The sequence below is a fragment of the Phacochoerus africanus genome, chromosome 3 (assembly GCF_016906955.1).
Source record: "Phacochoerus africanus isolate WHEZ1 chromosome 3, ROS_Pafr_v1, whole genome shotgun sequence".
Classification (NCBI taxonomy): domain Eukaryota; kingdom Metazoa; phylum Chordata; class Mammalia; order Artiodactyla; family Suidae; genus Phacochoerus; species Phacochoerus africanus.
In genome coordinates this window covers 24,869,055-24,889,431 of record NC_062546.1, presented here as the reverse complement: position 1 = coordinate 24,889,431, position 20,377 = coordinate 24,869,055, and the positions used below count along the sequence as shown (strand labels likewise).

General features: G+C 45.8%; 1 protein-coding gene and 1 long non-coding RNA gene across 2 annotated transcripts in view; one reads left to right on the top strand and one right to left on the bottom strand.

Annotated features, from left to right (window-relative positions):
• The window catches only part of GSS (glutathione synthetase), a 26,373-nt gene extending 17,703 nt beyond the window's left edge, over positions 1 to 8,670 (bottom strand). The window contains exons 1-2 of the mRNA XM_047771254.1: positions 8,530 to 8,670; positions 5,673 to 5,807 (exon numbers count right to left, since the gene is read on the bottom strand). Of these exons, the coding sequence (XP_047627210.1) occupies positions 5,673 to 5,801 (129 nt within the window). The 5' untranslated portion in view covers positions 5,802 to 5,807; positions 8,530 to 8,670. The remainder of the gene's footprint in view (positions 1 to 5,672; positions 5,808 to 8,529) is intronic.
• On the top strand, positions 8,640 to 20,377 carry LOC125122654 (uncharacterized). The gene is made up of 3 exons (XR_007133873.1): positions 8,640 to 8,861; positions 10,699 to 10,814; positions 20,321 to 20,377. It is a non-coding gene; the product is annotated as an uncharacterized LOC125122654 (long non-coding RNA).

Here is a 20,377-nt window from a genome sequence, read left to right as displayed (position 1 = left end):
CATTGCCAAAGCAACCTTGAGAAAAAAAAGAACAAAGTTGGAGGTATAGCATCTCAGACTTCAAACTATACTACAATTTAGAGTAACGAAAACAGCCTGGGACTGGTATAAAAACAGACATAGATCAATGGAACAGAACAGAGAACCCAGAAATAAACCCATGCACATATGGTCACTAAATCTATAACAAAGGAAGCAAGAATATACCACAAGAAAGAAAGTCCCATCAGTAAGTAATGCTGGGAAAACTGGCAAGCCAGATGTAAAACAATGAGATTAGAACATTTCCTCACACCATATACAAAAATGACCTCAAAATGATTTAAAGACCTAAATGTAACCTGAAACTAAAACTCCTAGAAAAGAACATAGGCAGAGGACTCTTTGACATAAGATAAAACAAAAAGATAACCATAGAATGGGAGAAAAGATCTGCAAATGATGCAACTGACAAGGGAATACTGTCCAAAACATACAAACAACTCAACACCAAAAAAACAAACAACCCTATCAAAAAATGGGCAAAAGACCTGAATAGACACTTTTCCAAAGAAGACATAGAGATGGCCAACAGGCACATGAAAAGATGCTCAACATCACTAAGTAGAGAACTGCAAATTAAAACAACAATGAGATAATCACTTCACACCTGTCAAAATGGCTATCATTAAAAGGTGTACAAATAACAAATGTTGGAGAGGAAAGGCAACTTGTGTACACTGTTGGTAGAAATTAAGTTGATGCAGGTACTATGGAAAACAGTATGGAGGTTCCTCACAAAACTAAAGATAGAACTACAATATACTCCATCAATTATACTTCTGGTACATATCTGTAAAAATTGAAAACACTAATTTGAAAAGATGCATGCATCTCAGTGTTCATAGCAACACTATTTATAATTGCCAAGACATGGAAACATGCCAGTGCCCACCAATACGTGACTGGACTTAGAAGATGTGATTCACCGACTAGGAACCATGAGGTTGCGGGTTCGATCCCTGCCCTCGCTCAGTAGGTTAAGGATTCTGGCACTGCCATGAGCTGTGGTGTAGGTCGCAGACGTGGCTTGGATCTGGTGTGGCTGTGGCGTAGGCCAGCAGCTGTAGCTCTGATTTGACCCTTAGCCTGGGAAACTCCATATGTGTGGGCATAGCCCTAAAAAGACAAAAAAAAAAAAAAGATGTTGTTCATACACACACACACACACACACACACACACACACACTGGAATATACTACTCAGCCATAAAAAGAATTAAATACTGCCATTTGCAGCAATACAGATGGACTTAAAGAATATTAGTGAAATAAGTCAGACAAAGACAAATACTGCACATAGCTTATAAGTAGAATCTAAAAAATAATACAGGAGTTCCCAGTGTGGCTCAGTGGTAATGAATCCAACTAGTATCCATGAGGGTGCAGGTTTGATCCCTGGCCTTGTTCAGTGGGTTAAGCATCCCATGTTGCTGCAAGCTGTGGTGTAGGTCACAGACATGGCTCAGATCCTGCGTTGCTGTAGCTGTTGTGCAGGCTGGCATCTGTGGCTCCAATTCGACCCCTAGCCTGGGAACTTCCATATGCTGCACATGTACCCCCTCCAAAAAAATACAAATGGGAGTTCCTTGTGGCACAGTGGGTTAAGGATCTGGCATCACCACAGTGGCTCAGGTTCAATCCCTGACACAGGAACTTCTACATGCTGCAGATGTGGCCAATAAATAAATAAATAAATAATAAAAATAATACAAATGAATGTATATGCAAAACAGAAACAGAGTCACAGATACAGAAAAGAAAGGGGCTTCCATATGTGGTTACCAAAAGTGGGAAGGGACAAATTAGAGGTAGGAGACTAATAGATACAAACTACTACATATAAAAACGATAAGCAACAAGGCCATAGCACAGGGAACTATTCTGTTAATAATCTATAATGGAATATAATTTGCAAAAATACTAAATCACTATGTTGTACACCTGAAAATAATATAATATTGTAAATCAACTATACTTCAGTAAAGGGAGTTCCCATTATGGCTCAGCAGTTAACAAACCGACTAGTATCCAGGAGGACACAGCTTTGATCCCTGCCCTCTTTCAGTGGGTTAAGGATCCAGCATTGCCATGAGCTGTGGTGTAGGTCACAGATGTGGCTCAGATCTGGTGTGGCTGTGGCTGTGGCTGGCAGCTGCCCCTCTAATTTAACCCCTAGCCTGTGAACTTCCATATGCCATGGGTGCAGCTTAAAAAGACAGGGGGAAAAAAACTATACTTCATTTTAAAAAAAAATGTTGGCTCTGACTTTTTAAAGACACTCTGGAAAAAACTGTCAACAATGCTTGCCTCTGGGGAGGGAAAACAGTTATTGGAGGAAGGAGATTTATTTATTACTGACTACCCTTTTGAATTTTGTCCCCTGTTCATGTACTCAAAAAGCAAATTAACTCTCTAAACACTCCAGGAGCCAACTATTTAGTATGCACAGAGCTGGTCTGTAGGGCCTTACAGGATAAAGTTCACACTCTTCTTCCACCCAACACCCAAAGCCTCCTGGCTCTTCTGACTTTGGCCTGCCTCTTTCTCACGATTCCCATTATATCCACAATGTTCCCTGCATTCAGCTGCATTCTCTTGAACATTTTTTACCTCTTCCTTCCCCCCCCCCTTTTTTTAGGGCCCTCCTGAGGCAGGAAGTTCCCAGGCTAGGAGTTGAATCAGAGCTGCAGCTGATGGCCTACACCACAGCACAGCAATGCTGGATCTGAGCCACATCTGCAACCTACACCACAACTTTTGGCAACACCAGATCCTTAACCCACTGAGCGAGGCCAGGGATTGAACCTGCATCCTCATGGATACTAGGCAGGTTCTGAATCTGCTGAAGCATGACAGGAACTCCATCACCTCTTCCTTCTTTGGAGCCTCTGCCATGCTGTTGTCTCTTCAGATCTGGTTCAAATACTACTAATGAATTGCTCCTTCTTCCAGGTGTCCCATACAGTATTGTGGGAGAGGCAGGTAAAGCATGGAATTTCAGAGCATGGACACAGAAGGCAAAGTCCTTGGCTTTGAATTCTGGCCCTGCCAGTTATACCACCATTTAAATGACTTCTGGCAAGTTACTTAATTTCTCTGGGCCTTGGCCTCTTCATCTCTGCTGTGATGAGGATTAAACGAGTTAGAGATTCCAAAGTATTTAGAATAGTGCCTAGCATGTGGTAAATACTCAATAAATGATAGCTAATAGGGTGTAGCAGGCTGCCTATGTTTCCTCATAGAACTGACAATATTTAATTTTGTCTTGTGGTGCATTTTACAATTAGACCATAAGTTCCAGAGGCTAAGGTGTCTGGCTGACTCACTTCTGTGTCCTCAGTGCCTAGAATGACTTGGCATAGAACAGACACCTGGGAAAGATTAGAAATGAAATCCCCTCTACCACCCATACACATACACACACTTCCTGTCTTTTTTCTCTGGATTGGGAATCTCACTGAGTACTGGGCCTTTTTTAGGTCCCATTAAGTTCCAGAAAGAGCAAGTGTTGGACCTTCACACAATATCTTTTGATTAACAGAATAAAATCTTGGAGTGGAAACTGCTTCATCCTGGGTTCACACAAGCAGTTCACAAAATCTGTAAGTTCACAAACCATGCAATTACATTCCCAAAGCCAGAGGCAGACCTTTCATAGAATCAGCCTACCTTAGGTGACAGCCATTCTCATTCAATTGGGCCTCAGTAAACAGTTATTCTTGGACTTCCCACCAGGCCCTTAATTAGGTTCTGGGCACACAGAGACAAAAGAGAATGTGGCTTGGTAAAAAAAGATGGTGGAAGCTCCTTAGGCACGAATGTGAATAATCATAAGGTATATGTTAAGGCATGAAAGAGCTTGTCTATATGTTTCTTTGTGTAAAAGGTGGGGGAAAGGAGTATGTATTATTTTCTTGTTATGAATAAGCCAACTGAACGAATAAACAAGAATGCTAAAACACAAACTGCCTTAAGGACAGAACAACTGGGTGGCTAGGGAATGTGGAAGGGAGGGTTAAACTGTAAACTCTTAAATCCTTTGAATTTTGAACTATGAAAATGTCTTATCTAGTCACAAAATAAAACAAAAATTTAAAGGATGAGATTTTTTTTTTTTTTTAAGATGTGGTTTGGACTAAGCCATTCTACTTTTATGTATCAACTCTAGAGAAATATACATGCAGGTGCCCAAACAGGCTTGTAGGTGGATATTTCCTGTAGTGCTATTTGTAGTGATAAAACATTAGATATCACCTAAATAGCCATCAGGAGAGGAAAGTTAAACTGTGATCCACCCACACCCGGAATGCTATGCATCAGAATGGAGCTGACCTTAATGGAGGGAGTTGGACAGAGTTCTAAGACAGATTGTTAAATGAAAAACAAAAATACATCACAGAATAATATATATGATCTAATTTGTTTTTTAAAAACTATATACAGTTGGCCCTTGAACAACCTGAGTTTGAATTGCATGGGTCTACTTCTACACAGATTTCTTTGTTGTTGTTGTTGTTGTTGTCATTGCTATTTCTTGGGCCGCTCCCGCGGCATATGTAGATTCCCAGGCTAGGGGTTGAATCGGAGCTGTAGCCACCGGCCTACGCCAGAGCCACAGCAATGCGGGATCCGAGCCGCGTCTGCAACCTACACCACAGCTCATGGCAACGCCGGATCGTTAACCCACTGAGCAAGGGCAGGGACCGAACCCGCAACCTCATGGTTCCTAGTCGGATTCGTTAACCACTGCGCCACGACGGGAACTCCAGATTTTTTTTTCAATAGTAAATACCACAGTACTACATGATCTGAGGTTGGTTGAATCCAAGAATGCTGAAACTGATACAGAGGAATGGCATATATGGGGGGGTCAACTATAAGTTATGCAGATTTTCAACTGTGCAGAGGGCTGGCACCCCTAACCCCTGCGTCATTCAAGGGTCAACTGTATTTCTTTTTAGGGCCACACCTGCAGAATATGGAAGTTCCCAGGCTAGGGGCTGAATGAGAGCTGCAGCTGTCAGCCTACCCACAGCTTCAGTAAGTCAGAATCTGAGCTGTGTCTGTGACCCACGCCGCAGCTTGCAGCAACAACGGATCCTTAACCGACTGATGGAGGTCAGGGATTGAACCTGAATCCTCAAGGATACTAGTCAGGTCTTAACCCAAGCCACAGTGGGAACTCCCCTGGATTTCTTTGTACACATATATGTACATAAATGCACAGAGAAAGACCTGGAAGGATACACCACAAACCAATGACAGAGAAGGTAGTGTGATTAAGGGGATAGTTCACTGGGCAAGGTGCTTCATGTGATTTACCTTTAATTCTCTTACCAACTCCATGAGGTAGGTCCCATTAGCATCTCTTTTTTATGTTTGAAGAAACTGTAGCTGAGAGAGATTAACTTGCCTAAGTTACACTTCAACCCCCAGACTTAAATTTGATTACTCTAGTATGGTGCTTTTTAAATTTATATAGCTCTAGAGATCAATTTTAGTTATTGAAAAAAAAAAAATAAAGCAAAAGAGATGTGGTCTCTGCTCCAAAGGACCTGCCTTCAGCCTAGCAGGGATCCAGTAGGACCCGAACAGTGTGGTCAGTGCTGTGAGGAGGGGTGAGGGGCTTACCTCTGAGGAGCTGGGCTCCTGTGAGGTCCTTAGCAACACTCCCTCAGCCAGTGCCCGGTCCACAGCCTGCCTTGCCAGCTCCTCCAGCTGCTGCTCATCCTGCAAGAGGCTCCCCCAGCCGGTGGCCATCCCAACCTGCAACAGAAGGAGAAGGGAGGGCTTGGTAACAGATGGTCTGGGGCCCAGCAACTGTCCTGTGGTACAGGGAAGTGAACACTGGCTAGCAGCTCTTAACAATTTCCATGAGCACAAAACAGAAAGCTTGACAAAGCATTTCCATTGCTGTTCTCTCTTGTGACTCCTAATATAACGAGGGGATTCTTCTCACAATAAGGGGGCAGAGGCTCAGAGAGATGAAATGAGTTGCCCAAGGTAATGACTAGTAAAACCTGGACTTGAACCCAGGTCTCTGGACTCCCAGCCCATTGCTTTCCACTAGAGAAAGAGGCGTTAATGTCATATGTGCTCCCAGGGCTACAGGTTCTCTGCCTATAGACCATGGTTTCCAAACCTGGCTGAATATTCTGGAGAAGTTGGAAAGGAATACAAATCCCAGGGCCCTATTCAGATTCTGATTCAAGAAGTCTGAGAGGAGGGACAGGCTGAAGCTCTATATTTTTCATAAATGTTCCTGGGACGGGAACCACTGCAATATATCATTAATTTCCCTTCTAGCTCCGACAACCCATGTCGGCAGGTTTTAAATAAATAATGTGGGGGTCAGGGAAAGGAGCCTTTTGTAGAATAATATCAAGTGCAAATAAGATGAACTTCTCCCGCATACTAGCCAGAAGCAAACTCACTAGCAGGAAATGATTACATTCCTTGCATGGACATCTATCATTACAGCACCAAAAGACAGAAAATACTTTTGAGAAATTGCATTAGCAAGATGGAAACAACTGAAACCCAAGTGCCGGATGTAACAGGAAGAGTCCAACCCAGAGCTGCCAGAGACACAGGGTGAACCAACTCACACTTTGACACTGATTTTGCAGCAGGCCCCGGGGGTTTAAGAAAGATCTGGACAAAAATCTGGAAACCCCAGTCATTAATTTTGTTTTGCCCTATTGTCATTTGAGTTTAGGAACAGAATATGGCTGCCAGCTCAGTGGTCCCAGGAAGAGAGCTGACAAGTAACCTCCATCACATTCAGCTCCATCCCCCACTCTCCATGACAGAACTGATGCTAGACCAATCCTGAAAGTTTGTCAGCCTCAGCACAATGTTTTGAAAGAATGAACATGTGATTTAAAGTGGGTCCTGACATCATCCACGTCAGGTGAGACATAGATAAGGGCAGTCAGAGTTAGAGAACAAAGCTCTGGGGTCAGTCAGGCCTGGGTTTAAATCCATAATAATTACTTCCTTTATAAATAAGGGCATCATGTGGATTAAATGAGAAAAAAATGTGTGTGTAGGGTCTTAGCAGTGTTTGAAGCTCTGTACATGGGAATTTCTTTTGGCTGTACCCATTCTACAGGTGGAAGGCTTGTCAAAAGTCAACCAGCAACCTGGTGGCAGAGCCAAGACTAGAAACTGTGACTCTGACATCGGAGCAATGGAACCCTCCACTGGCCCCCATCTCTTCACAACTCTGGGATTCTGACATCTCTGCCTGCTGTTGGGCTTTTGTTTAGTTGGTAAACACTGACTGGCATCTAATGTCAGGACTAAGGACATAGAGAAAGCTAAGACAAAAAAAAATCACTATGAAAAGTGCTAATCGGGTCCTTTGTTTTTCTCATTCTACAGTCTCAACCCTTCTTGTGGCTTTATTTCTGTTGTGCTGATGACACTCAAATCTGTACCTTCACTGTACTGTCACTTTTCCTGACCTTCAAAGGAGAACATCCAACTGCTTACTGAGTCTCCAAAGAACCAGAATAGACTGTGTAGTTGTCTCCCCACAAATCTGCTCCTACTCTTGATCAACCCCAGTCAGGCACCCAAGCCCTGTATACACTTCTCTCCTACACTCTATTCTCCCCCCAGATCCTGTGGATTCTATCTAAATATATGTACTCTGAATTCCTTGATTTCTCTCTACCTCCACTGTTAAGATCCTAGTTCTGGCTACCACCATCTTTTCCTTGGGCACTAAACAGATTCAGAGTGAGGTACCTTCAGTGACTAGAAAAACACCAGCTTCTCTCCTGCTCCCAGGCATTAGCACTTGCTTTTATCTCTCTTTGGGACAATCCCCGCCATTCCTGACCAGCGTTCACGGCTGTCCCTAGTCTCTGCCCAGGGCTTCTTTCTACAACCCATTAATTTCCCTGTACCACAGGGAATAGCATGTGTGTTTTGATCACATGTCTAGCTCCAGAGCTTACTACTGTATTCAGTGAATGTTAAATGAAAGAACGATGATGACTGACAGGCTGGGGACAGATCACCAAAAGTCTTAAAACGCCCACAAGAAAACCTGGTCGGACTTTAAATCCGGGCAACGCCAACGCCTGCGTGAGGCCCGGGGCAACACCACGGTCTCCTGCCCAGGCCTGTCCCACCTCTCGGGCCCGCTCGCTCCCATCCTGGACAAAGTCTGGCTCTAATCGCTCCCAGTTCTGTTGTGGTTTAAAAAACAAAAAACCCAAACTCCGGTTCTAGTCTCACGGGCACCGATCCCCCGACACCTGCCCGACCTGAAGTCAGGAGATCTAGGGAATTTGGAATCCAGAAGCACCAGCCCCACCCCCTAACTGGACACCAGGTTCCAGGTCCCCGCCGTGCGTAGGAGCTGCAACATCTCCTGGCCTCCGGGGTTCCTATCGCGAGCCAGACCCCTCCCTCATGGCCTTCCTCCCGAAGAAGCGTGACCCTTGCCGGCCGCCGTTGCCGCGCCCCAACCTACTCGTTCGTCGTCCCGCCGCGCACCGTACTCAGACCCGTAGCGCCCTAACCCGAGCTTCAGGAGGCGGGGCCTCGATACGACCCAACGCGCTTGCGCGGGCCGCCCCGGCGGAGCCTCTAGAGCAGAGCGGGGGTGGAGACCCGTTCCTCCGGAGCTGGACGGTGGCTGGGAAGGGGCAGTCCGTATGAGGGCAGCCTTGGCCTACGGGGTGCGTCGGCTGGACCCAGGCGGACAGGACCTTGGGAGGGAGGGGAGGAGCCCTGTAGGTTCAGCGGAGAGCTACGAGTTTGCTTAGCTCGCAGGACGTCAGAGCTGGTGACGTCCGATGCAAGGTGGGGAAACCGATACCCAGAATGGAACAGTCACTCCCTGGGAGACACACAGTTGGTGATGGACAGTGTGGTAGTAAAAGGCCCTGAGACGGGGAGGGCTGCCAGTGTTGAAACCCAGGCTTTAGCTTTGTACCCAGCTGGGTCCCAGAGAAGAACACCAGATTTCTGCAACCCTGGGGCAGCTGCAGGAAAAGCCTTCAAGGTGAAAGGAAAATATTTTCATTTTTCCAGCAGTTTTTAGAAATGTTTCAGGGTGATCCATTGCTTCTCAAAATGTCCACTATCACTTGCATCAGGATGTGGGGCAGTTTTTGTTTGCCTTTTTAAATGCAGATTTTTGATCCCTACCCTCCACCTTACCCCTTGGCAGCTCCCCAGCTGCTCTGTGATAGGATTCTCTCAGTCTGAAGCACCTGATAGGAATTTTAGTTAAACTGAATTTATCAGTTCAGGCTCTGGGGAATTAACTATGAATAAGACAGAGGCCCTGCTTTCACATCTGATTCAAAAAGTAGACAGTTAAGGGAGTTCCTGTTGTGGCTCATCTGGTTAAGACCCTGACATAGTGTCTGTGAAGATTTTGGTTTGATCCCAGCCGTAGCTTGGTGGGTTAAGGATCCAGTATTGCTGCAAGCTGCTGCATAGGTAGGTAGGTAGGCCGGCAGCTGCAGCCCCTATTCAACTCCTAGCCTGGGAACTTCCATATGCTGCAGGTGTGGTCCTTAAAAAAAAAAAAAAAAGGTAAATGGTGTTTGGGGGGAAATGGAGAAGGCTTTTAGGGTTTGGAAGGATGGATAGCGATGTGTAAGCAGTGAAGGAAATGAGGGTGGAGGTGAGAGGCAGGAATGGGAACTGGGTACCAAGTAGCAGCAGAAACAGCAAAGGCAAATAATTCTGAATGTGGCTAGTCTTGCTTTAGAGACAGTGAAGAGTTTGGCATAGGTGCTGGGGAGAGCCCGGAAGTTGGAGCAGCCTTTTAGGAGCTCAGTCTTGAGGAGCCGTTGATGCTAGATTTAGAAGTTTAGCATTTGTCCAATGAGCTAAGGATTTTAAGCAAGAGAGAGACACAGAGTGTGAGGTGCTGGTTATGGCATGTCAGATGCTTTGTAAATGGGGAGACCAAGGCCAGGGACAGAGCTCAGAGAAAGTTAAGGTGTGAGATGATGAAGCAGGGCTGAGGAGATGGAGAGAAGGGAACAGATTAAAGAGAGATTTAGGAGAGAGAACTATGACTAATTGGTTATGAATCAGTGGCTCAATCCAGGGGACAGGATGTTTTCAACTCCTTAAAGTATATATAGGAGTTCTCATCGTGGCTCAGCGGAAACGAATCTGACTAGCATCCATGAGGACACAGGTTTGATCCCTGGCCTCACTCAGTGGGTTAAGGATCCAACCGGCGTTGCCATAAGCTGTGGTGTAGGTTGCAGACATGCCTCAGATCTGGTGTGGCTATGGCATAGGCCAGCAGCTATAGCTCGAAATCGACCCCTAGCCTGGGTTTGTCCATACGCTGCGGGTGCAGGCCCTGAAAAGACTAAGTAAATAAATAAATAAAAATAAAGTATGTACATTCTTCATCTACAGGACGGACTGAGCCTTCCAGTCTTGTTGGTAGGAACGAAGGGATAGGTGGTCTGGTTGTTGCCACAACAGTGTTTTTATGATACCTTCTTTTGTCTGCTTTTCTACCTAAGGGAGAGTCTGAAGCAGCAGTTACTTATTAGGCCCCAGGTGCCAGGAAAAGTCCACCATGTTAACAAGAAACAAAAGAAGCTATTTCTAGTGTAGCATGAAATTCACAATAAGATATCATGACCCAGAGTTCTCTGTGCAGGTTCCCCTCTTCCAGGATGAGTGCCAGTTGATGTGTATCAGATGCCTGTTGGTGAGATTTGAGGCAGACCCCAGACCTTAACACCCCTCTGGCTGAGTCCCCTCACATGGTAGCAGGTAAGGTATCGTCAGTCCCATGTTGTAGCTGTGGCAGCTGAGCCTCAGAAGTTATGTGGCTTGTTCAAGGGGACCCAGTTTGGGATGGGACTGGGAGTGAGGGGCTCTTGGCCAGGGTCTTTCTAACAGGACTTTGCCTTTTTTGCTTCATCTGCACAGGTGCTTTTCCTTAAATCTTGGCTTAAGTGGCTCCTTCTTGTAATTCAGATGTTTCCTCCTCAGATGACATCCCCACCTGATCACATTATCCTGTGTATTTTCTTCCTAGCACTTACTAGTATCTGAAAGTATTCATTATATTTGTCTGTTTCCCTCCACCAGAGTGGGAGCTTCATGAAAACAGGGGCAGTTCTGTCTTGGTCACCACTTTACCCCCAGCACCTGGAATAGTAGATACTTGATAAGATTTGCTGACTGATGGAAGTAAGCTGGGGAGGGAGGAAGGGAAGGAAACCAATGTTAGGTGAAAGCTTAGCCTGTTTCAGGTACTTGCCTAAAACGATCTCATTCGATCCCCTCACAGCCTTTCAGGGTGGGTACTGCATCTCCATTGGGTGGATAACAAGCTAAGTGAGGGCATCAGCGTTTTGTTGGTTTTGCCGCCATAGACTTCTTTGAGAATCTCCATTAGAGCCAAACATTTTGCAAATCACGTGGAGGAATTTGAAGACCTCTTTGGGCCCACGCAGGGATCCCAGATCAGGGGACCCAGGATTAAAGAATTGCCTGAGGTCTTTCTGGCCTCAAGGCTTTGCCGGTCCCTCACTCCATGGCAAGTGTGGATAACAGGAGTTTGTGATGCACTGAGCCTTTGATGTCTCTGCCCCGAGTTCAAATCCTGACTCAGACTAGCGGTGTGACTATGGGCTGGACTTCTCACCTCTCTGAATCCCAGTTTCTTTTTTTTTTTTGTCTTTTTGTTGTTGTTGTTGTTGCTATTTCTTGGGCCGCTCCCGCGGCATGTGGAGGTTCCCAGGCTAGGGGTCCAATCGGAGCTGTAGCCACCGGCCTACGCCAGAGCCACAGCAACTCGGGATCCGAGCCGCGTCTGCAACCTACACCACAGCTCATGGCAACGCCGGATCGTTAACCCACTGAGCAAGGGCAGGGACCGAACCCGCAACCTCATGGTTCCTAGTCGGATTCGTGAACCACTGCGCCACGACGGGAACTCCTGAATCCCAGTTTCTTTGCTTTCAAAATGGAATCTTTTTTTTCCCCTAACAATAACTAATATTTATTTGATCTGCTTATTAAGTGCCCAGTACTTGGCTGATGTCTTTACAGGTGTTCTCTCACTGTTACCACAAGGTTGGTACTCTTACCATCTCCCTTATGCAGCTGGGGGCTGGGAAGTTCACTGTCAGTCATTGTGCTCCTTACACACACAGTGTAATGGGATGTGCCATGAGCTCAGCCTGCCCAAAGCTGACTTCTGAATCTGTTGCAAACCCTGTTCTTAGGGTTTGTGGGAACATTTGAGTCTGAACCAGGTTAAAAAAAGACATGGGTGGCTGCAGAGCAGTATGAATGGAGGCCAGTCTCTTAACTCTGTATGTCCCCTTTCCCCCTGTGAGGGCTTCTTGCCAAGCCAAGACGGAGCCTCTTAACTGGAACATCTATGTCGTCCCAGGGTCTGCTTTGCACAGGGTCTGCTTTGCACAGGGTCTGCATTTGTGTATGTGGCTGCTGTCTCTTTTTAGCAATGACATCACTCTGCCTGGAATTATGAGGCTGTCTCCCCACCTGGCTGGCGGCCACTGCTTGGCCATTCCGAATGGAATTCCTCTGTCTTCTAGCCCCTAGCACAGGCCTGGCCCAGCAGTGCTGCTCAGGAAATGCCTTTGGAATCAAAGGGAGGACTCTTCCATGTGTTGAGGATTTACTGTGTGCCAGGCTTGTCCCGGACACTTTATATGTGTTATCTCATTTACACGGACCAGTAATCCTGGGAGGGAGAAGTCACTGTCCCAATTTCACTGAGAAGCAGCAGCCTCAGTTGGGCTTTGCCTTAGGTTCACTTGTCATAACTGATGGCCCAGGACCCACTCCAGGGCTTGTGCTGTCATCGTGCCATGATGACTTCTAGAAGCCGTGGGCTGCTCAATCCCTCAATACCTGGGATCCTCAGAGACTATAACAACTTCTAGTCCAGCTCTCATTTCATCCATGAGGAAACAGAAGCCGAGGAAGGAGAGATGACTGACTGACAGCCCCTCTTTTCCACTTACTACTTATCCACTTACTTTGGGGCAGGATGAGATCCAGTTTTACTCACCATAGCAGCACCCAGGTAGCCCAGTTCCTGGTCCAGGTTGGACCCTCAGTAAATGCTTTTACATTTTTATTATGAAAACATTGAGAAAAAGTATAAGGATTAGTATGACAGACATCCATATACCCACCACTTAGCTCATGAAATAAAACACTGCTGCTTTAACTGAAGGCCCTGGGGTGCCCCTCAACAACTGTGCCCCTCCGTTCTTATTATTCTATGCAGGGTTTGGTTTTTTTTTTTTTTTTTTGTCTTTTTATGACCACATTCAAAGCATATGGAAGTTCCCAGGCTAAGGGGTTGAATCAGAGCTCCAGCTGCCGGCCTACACCACAGCCACAGCAACACCAGATCCAAGCCGAGTCTGAGACCTACACCACAGCTCATGGCAACGCCAGATCCTTCACCCACTGAGCAAGGCCGGGGATCGAACCCTCTTCCTCATGGACACTAGTCGGATTTGTTACCGTTGAGCCACAACGGAAGCTCCGTATGCAGTTTTTTAATTAAGATTTAATTCATATACCATAAAAGTGACCCTTTTTAAGTGTATAATTTAGTGGGTTTTCCTCCGCAAGACTGTGTGACCATCATCACTATCTAATTCCAGAATGTTTTCATCCCCAAAAGGAATCTCCTACGCATTGTCAGTCAGTCTCCTGTTCCTCCCTCTCTCCAGCTCCTGGCAGTCATTAATCTACTTTCTGTGTCTCTATGGGTTTGTCTGCTCTGGACAGTTAATGTAAATGGAATCCTGTGTGTGGCGTCTTTCACTTACTATGATTTTTCGAGGGTCATCCATGTTGTAGTATGGATCAATATTTCATTCCTTTTTACACCTGGATGGTATTCCATTGTGTGAATACAGCACATTTTGATCACCCTTCAGTTGGGGGCTGTTTGGGTTATTTCTGCTTTTTGCTCTTATAAATAATGCTGTTATGAACAAGTTTTTGTGTGGATGTGTTTTCAGTTCTCTTGTATATAAGTAGACTTGCTGGGTCATGTGGTAACTCTGTGTTTAACTTTTTGAGGAACTGCCAGAATGTCTTCTAAAGTGGCTACCCTATTTGGCATTCCCACCAGCAGTGTATGAGAGTTCCAGTCTTTCCATCCTCACCAGCACTGTCCGTTTGATTATGATCTTCCTAATAGGTGTGAAGTGGCGTCTTGTTGTGGTTTCAATTTGCATTTCCCTGGTGGCTAATGATATTGAGCATGTTTTCATGTGTTTGTTGGCCATTGGTATATCTCCTTTGGAGAAATGTCTATTAAAATCTTTTGCCTGTTTTAAAGGCAAAAATATTGTTGAGTTATAAGAATTCTTTATTTTATTTTATTGTCCTTTTTTAAATTTTATTGTCCTTTTTAGGCATATGGAGGTTCCCAGGCTAGGAGTTTAATCGGAGCTGTACCTGCTGGCCTACGCCACAGCAACACAGGATCCAAGCCGTGTCTTTGACCTATACCATAGCTCACGGCAATGCTGGATCCTTAACCCACTGAGCAAGGCCAGGGATCAAACCCACAACCTTGTGGTTCCTAGTCAGATTTGTTTCCGCTGTGCCACGAAGGGAACTCCAATTCTTTATATATTCTGGATATCAGCCCTTTATCAGATTTATGATTTGCAAATAGTTTCTTGCATTCCATGGGTTGTCTTTTAAGTTTCTTGGTAGTGTCCTTTGAAGCACAAATTGTTTTTAATTTTGATGAAATCAAATTTATCTGTCTTGTCTTTGGTTGCTTCTGTTTGGAGTGTCGTATCTATGAAAGTATTGCCTAACCCAAAATCATGAAGATTTACACCTGTGTCTTCTATGAGATTTATAGTTTTTGCTCTTCTATTTAGGTCTTTGATTCATTTTTAGTAAATTTTGGTGTAAAGTAGGTCCTAGGCATTTTGAGTCATTTTGCTCGGTGTGTGTTTCTAAACAAATATGATACAGTTTTTCATGGGTTTTGAACTTTAAATTGTAACGTGTGTGTGTGTGTGTGTGTTTCCTTATTAAGGCCGTGCCCACGGCACATGGAAATTCCCAGGCTAGGGGGCAAATCAGAGCTGCAGCTGCTGGCCTACGCCACTGCCATGCCAGATCTGAGTCCTATCTATTGGCAACCTATGCTGCAGCTTGCAGCAAGGCTGGATCCTTAACCCACTGAGGGATGCCAGGGATCAAACCTGCATCCTCATGGATACTAGTTGGATTCTTAACCTGCTGAGCCACAATGGAAATTCTGACATACATGTTCTTGTGCAGCTTGATTTCCTCACTCAGCCTGATGTTGGGCGATTCATCCATGTAGATAAGGGTAACTAGCTTGTTTGTTTTCACTGATCTGTAGGTTTCATTACATAAAGATACCACATTTCATTTACCTGTTCTCCTATGAATGACCCTTCAAGTTGTCTCTCATATTTTGCTATTAGAAAATGACAAACAGTATAATATGTACCTCCTTGTATGGTATATTTAGGGTCATGAGCATCTTCAGATTTACTAGATAATACCAAATGACCCTCCTAAATGCATTTACAAATTTGCACTCCTGCCAGCAAGGCATTAGAATTGCCCTGTTCTGCAATTTCATCAAGACTCAGGATTGTCAAACTTTTTGGTTTTGCCAGGGTAGTGGGTGTGAAAAGGTATCTCATTAGGATTTCCCAGATGAATAGCAAAGTTTATTTTTCAGTAAATATTTTGCATAGTTGGATGGATGGCATAAAAGCAGAATAGATTCAGCTCTCTGATAAAGAGGTGACCCTTTACTCTGGCTGTGGCTCTAAGATAGCAGGACTCTGGGCCTAGGCAGCCGGCTCTTTGTAGGAAGACCCTGGAGCTAGGAAGTGGTGGGTGAGACTGACAACTCTCTGCATGTGGAAAAGGCAATGGTCACCCTGAAACCAGTGATGGGAGCCTTTCCCCGGGGAGAGGCTATAGTCTCCCCAAACTTTCGCTAAGAAGGGAGGGAGCTGGAAAGAGAGAAACCAAAAGGGAATTGTGGAAGGATGAGAACAGGAATTCCCCTTTCTTGACCTTCTCATAGTCTCTGTATTGGTGGCCTTCATTTCCCTTGTTTATTCTACTGATTTTGCGGATGATGATAATGATAATAAGAAAAAAAGAACAGGAGTTTCCATCGTGACTCAGCGGAAATGAATCCGACTAGGAACCTTGAGCTTGTGGGGTTTGATCCCTGGCCTCACTCAGTGGGTTAAGGATCTGGCGTGGCCATGAGCTGTGGTGTAGGTCACAGACACGACACGGCTCAGATCTGGCGCTGCCATGGCTGTGGCATAGACCAACAGTTGTAGCTCTGATTAGACCCTGCCTGGGAACCTCCATATGCTGTGGGTGTGGCCCTAAAAAAAAAAAAAAAAAAGAACAGTAACAGTTGTGTGTTGAACACTTATTATATGTAAGGCATTGCACCTATTCCTTTTTACCAGTATTATCTCATTTAATTCCCTGTGGAGCAGGTGCGGTGCTGATATTGTTCATGCTTTGTAGATGAGGAACAGAGGAAACTACACTCAGCATCAAGCCTCCATACCCCCCCTTTTTTTTAAGGGCCGCACTATCTGTGTATGGAGGTTCCCAGGCTAGGGGTTGAGTCAGAGCTACAGCTGCTGGCCTATACCACCGCCACAGCAACGCAGGATCCGAGCCTCGTCTGTGATCTGTGCCACAGCTCACAGCAATACTGGATCTTTAACCCACTGTGTGAGGCCAGGAATCAAACCCACAACCTCACGGTTACTAGTTGGATTCGTTTCCGCTGCGCCACGACAGGAACTCCAGGCCTCCATACCTTTAAACTGTGTGAGCATCTGTGCAGTTACCTTGATTTGTTTTGTTCATCCGTTAGCAAAATTGTCCTAAGGTCTTTGCTTCTTTGCTTTATGCTATTTTGGCTTAGGAAAGGTCTCATAGGAACGCTTTACTTCCAGATAGCAGGCGAAACCCATGCCTGGCCTGGGTTGGAGGTTAGAGTGGGTGAGGGGAGTTCTTGGCATCTATCCCTAGACGGATGGAACAAGAATTTGGAGGGTGTGGTTGGCCTTAGCTTCTCCCCACCCCAGGACACAGGTGATAAGGCAGCCCCTCAAACTGAGGGCTATCCAGATTCCCTTCAGCAGGTAAAGGGTTAAACAAACTATGGTGCATCCGGACTTTGGAGCACTGCTCAGCAACAAAAAGGTACCAACTATTGATATAAGGAACAGCTTGGGTTAATCTCCATAATTAATCTCTTGGGTTAATTATGCTGAGTGAAAAAGCCAATCTCAAAAAGATTACATACCGTCTGATTTCATCTAGATAACATTTTTGAATGGATAGTTTTAGAAATGGAAGACAGATCGGAGGTTGCCAGGGGTTAAGGATGGGAGGGAAGAGGGTCTGGCTAAAAAATGGAGCACCTTTGTGTTGTTGGAACTGCTCGATGTCTTGATTGTGGTGGTGGATCTGTGAACCTACACAGGTGATCACAACGTAGAGTTGTATAGAACTTAATATACACATGTGCACGTGAGTGCGCGTGCACACACACACGCACACACACGAGATTATGTAAAACTGGGAAAATCTTAATAAATTTGGGATTGTATCAGTGTCAGTACAGGGGATCTGCCTATATTATTTCTTCTAAATGCTTGTGACTATAAATATCTCAAAAATTTCAATTGAAAAATGAAATTTAAGGCCCAAAGCCTTAGGTAGGAAAATAAAGATATTTATAATAACACCATTTTCAACCCATTAAAAGAAAAAAACTGAAGACTCTGTTCAAGGAGGCTTTTCACCTTAAGGTACAAAGTCAGGTTCGCAGAGGGGTGGGCAGTATACCCTGAGATGTGGGAGAGCACAGGAGCACCCTGCACACCTTAGGATACCCAGGGTGGACCCACGGGGTTGGTTTCCAAGCTTAACTCTTTGAGCCTCTCTCTGCCCTTCACTTCCTTGACCTTGATCACAAGGGCAGAGCCCCAGCCCCACTCCACCTCTAATCGGTCCTTTGAGAATGCTTCCCGCTTTCTCCACTCCACCAGGCAGACTCCTGAGCCCTAGGAGCAAGCCTAGAACCAGTCTCAATCTGGCGGGGGGGCCTTCAGAGAGTATTTTTTGAGCTCAATGAAATGGGAAGCTGACCTAGGTTGGGCCAAGCCTGTCCTGAGACCTCAGGGAGGGCCTGGGCTGTGGCACAGGAGCCAAGGAGTTGGGCGGCTGTGGTCGTAAGATCCTTGGACTTTCTTCCCATGAGGGCCAGGTCTTCCAGAATGTTGGCTGCCTTGGGAACTACCTCAAATTCCATCCCTAGAGTGGCAGACCCAAGGCTTCCCCACTAGCCTACCCCAGCATGCACATTGCATGGGGCTTGTGTGTGCACATTGTTGACCCTGGGCAAGCACTCTGGTTCATTTATACGTGTCAGCAACATCATAAGGCAGGCAGTCTTTGTATATCCATTTTGCAGAGAAGGAGCCCAAGGCTCAGAGAGGTTAAATAACTTGCTCAGGGTCATTTAGCTTGTAAATGGCAGGGCAGGGATTTGAAGAGGTGGTCCTCACACATGCCCAACCTGGGCCCTGAAGGTGCAAAGCTGAGAAACTGCCTGCTCAGATGGAGCCAATGATAGTGTCATCAGACATTTACATAGCGCTCGTATGTGCCAGGCACAGGCTAAGCTCTTTATATACATTATTTTATTGACTCTGTGTAACAACCCAGTGGAATAAGGTTATGCCTGTTTTATGTTGGGAATTGAAGCTCCAGCAGGAAAAAGTGACCTGTTCAAGGTCACATAGCAGTAAAGGGACAGAGCTGACGATCTGACCCTAAAGCCAGAGGTATCAGACCCTCTTCTACCACCCCTCCCTCCTTTTTTCCGCTTCCTCTGCCCTACGCTGACCCTCCTAGGCCTTCTCCCTGCTGTGTCTCTGTTCCCCTCACCCCAGCTCCCTAGGCTACCCCATGCCTATAGTCCCTACCCCTACCGTTCATATTCTGAGCATATTTTGGAGACTAGGGTTGGGTGAGACTCGCTGGGGGTGATCCCATACCCTAGGGTGTCCTTCAGCCCTCCCTATTTCCACCCAGCCACCTGGCAAGGGAAGTCTTGGAGGGGCCCACCACCCAGCCCTCTTACTTACCAGCAGTGGCCAGGTGTGTGTGGCCTGCAGGATGCGGCAGATAGAGTGAGCAGGACGCCCATACCTGGCAGAGAGGCCAGCGTGCCAGGGGTGGGGGTAGCACTGGGCCTCAGAGTCAGTGGTTCTGGAAGCTGATATGAGCAGCAGCAACTGCTGGCATTATCTGGGTTCTAAGAATAGCTTGGGCTGAAGAGTTGGGGGCTGGGGCCAGGGAAGAGGGCAGGAGCCTTTTTCCACTGCCCCCTCCACCCCTGCTGCTTGGCCTAGAAACTGGGAAGCCTTCCTTCTGGCTCACCGTTTGCTCTCGGATGATTTCACACGGATACAGTTTGTCCACCTTTGGGCTGGAGGACAGAGAGTGTCTCAGGGACTCAGACCCAGGGCTGAGGGCATTGAGCCCATGCCCTGAGGACTGGCCCTCCCCACTGGCACAGAGTAGGGGCTTTCTTTTTCAAGGATTGATATGTTGGAAGCAACCATTATTCATGTAGCAAACACTTAAGAATCTATAGACATGATTCAAAATTCAAAAGTGTAAAAGGATGCACAAGGGAAAAAAAAAATCAGTCTCTTCCTTTCCTAGCCTCCAGATACCTATTCGCCTCTGCAGAGGCAACCGCTCTTACCAGTTTCTAACTACCCTCCAAGGGTAGTGCCTCTGTAGGTAAATACATACAACTCTTCTCTGCCCCATTTATTTATTTATTTTTATTAAAGTGTAGTTCACTTACAATGTTGAGCCAGTTTCTGCTATAGAGCAGTGACCCAGTCATACATATATACACATTCCTTACATTATCTTCCATCGTGGTCTATCCCAAGAGATTGGATATAGTTCCCTGTATGGGAACCTCTATGGCAGGACCTCATTGCTTATGTAATAGTTTGCCTCTCTAACCCCAAACTCTCAACGCATCCCTCCCCTCTCCCCCTTGGCAACCACAAGTCTGTTCTCCACATCTGTGAGTCTGTTTCTTATTTCATAGATAGATTCATTTGTGCCATGTTTTAGATTCCACGTATAAGTGGTATCATATGGTATTTTTTTTGACTTTTTTTTTTTTTTGTCTCTTCTAGGGCCTACGCCACAGCCACAGCAATGCGGGATCCGAGCCATGTCTGCGACCTACGCCA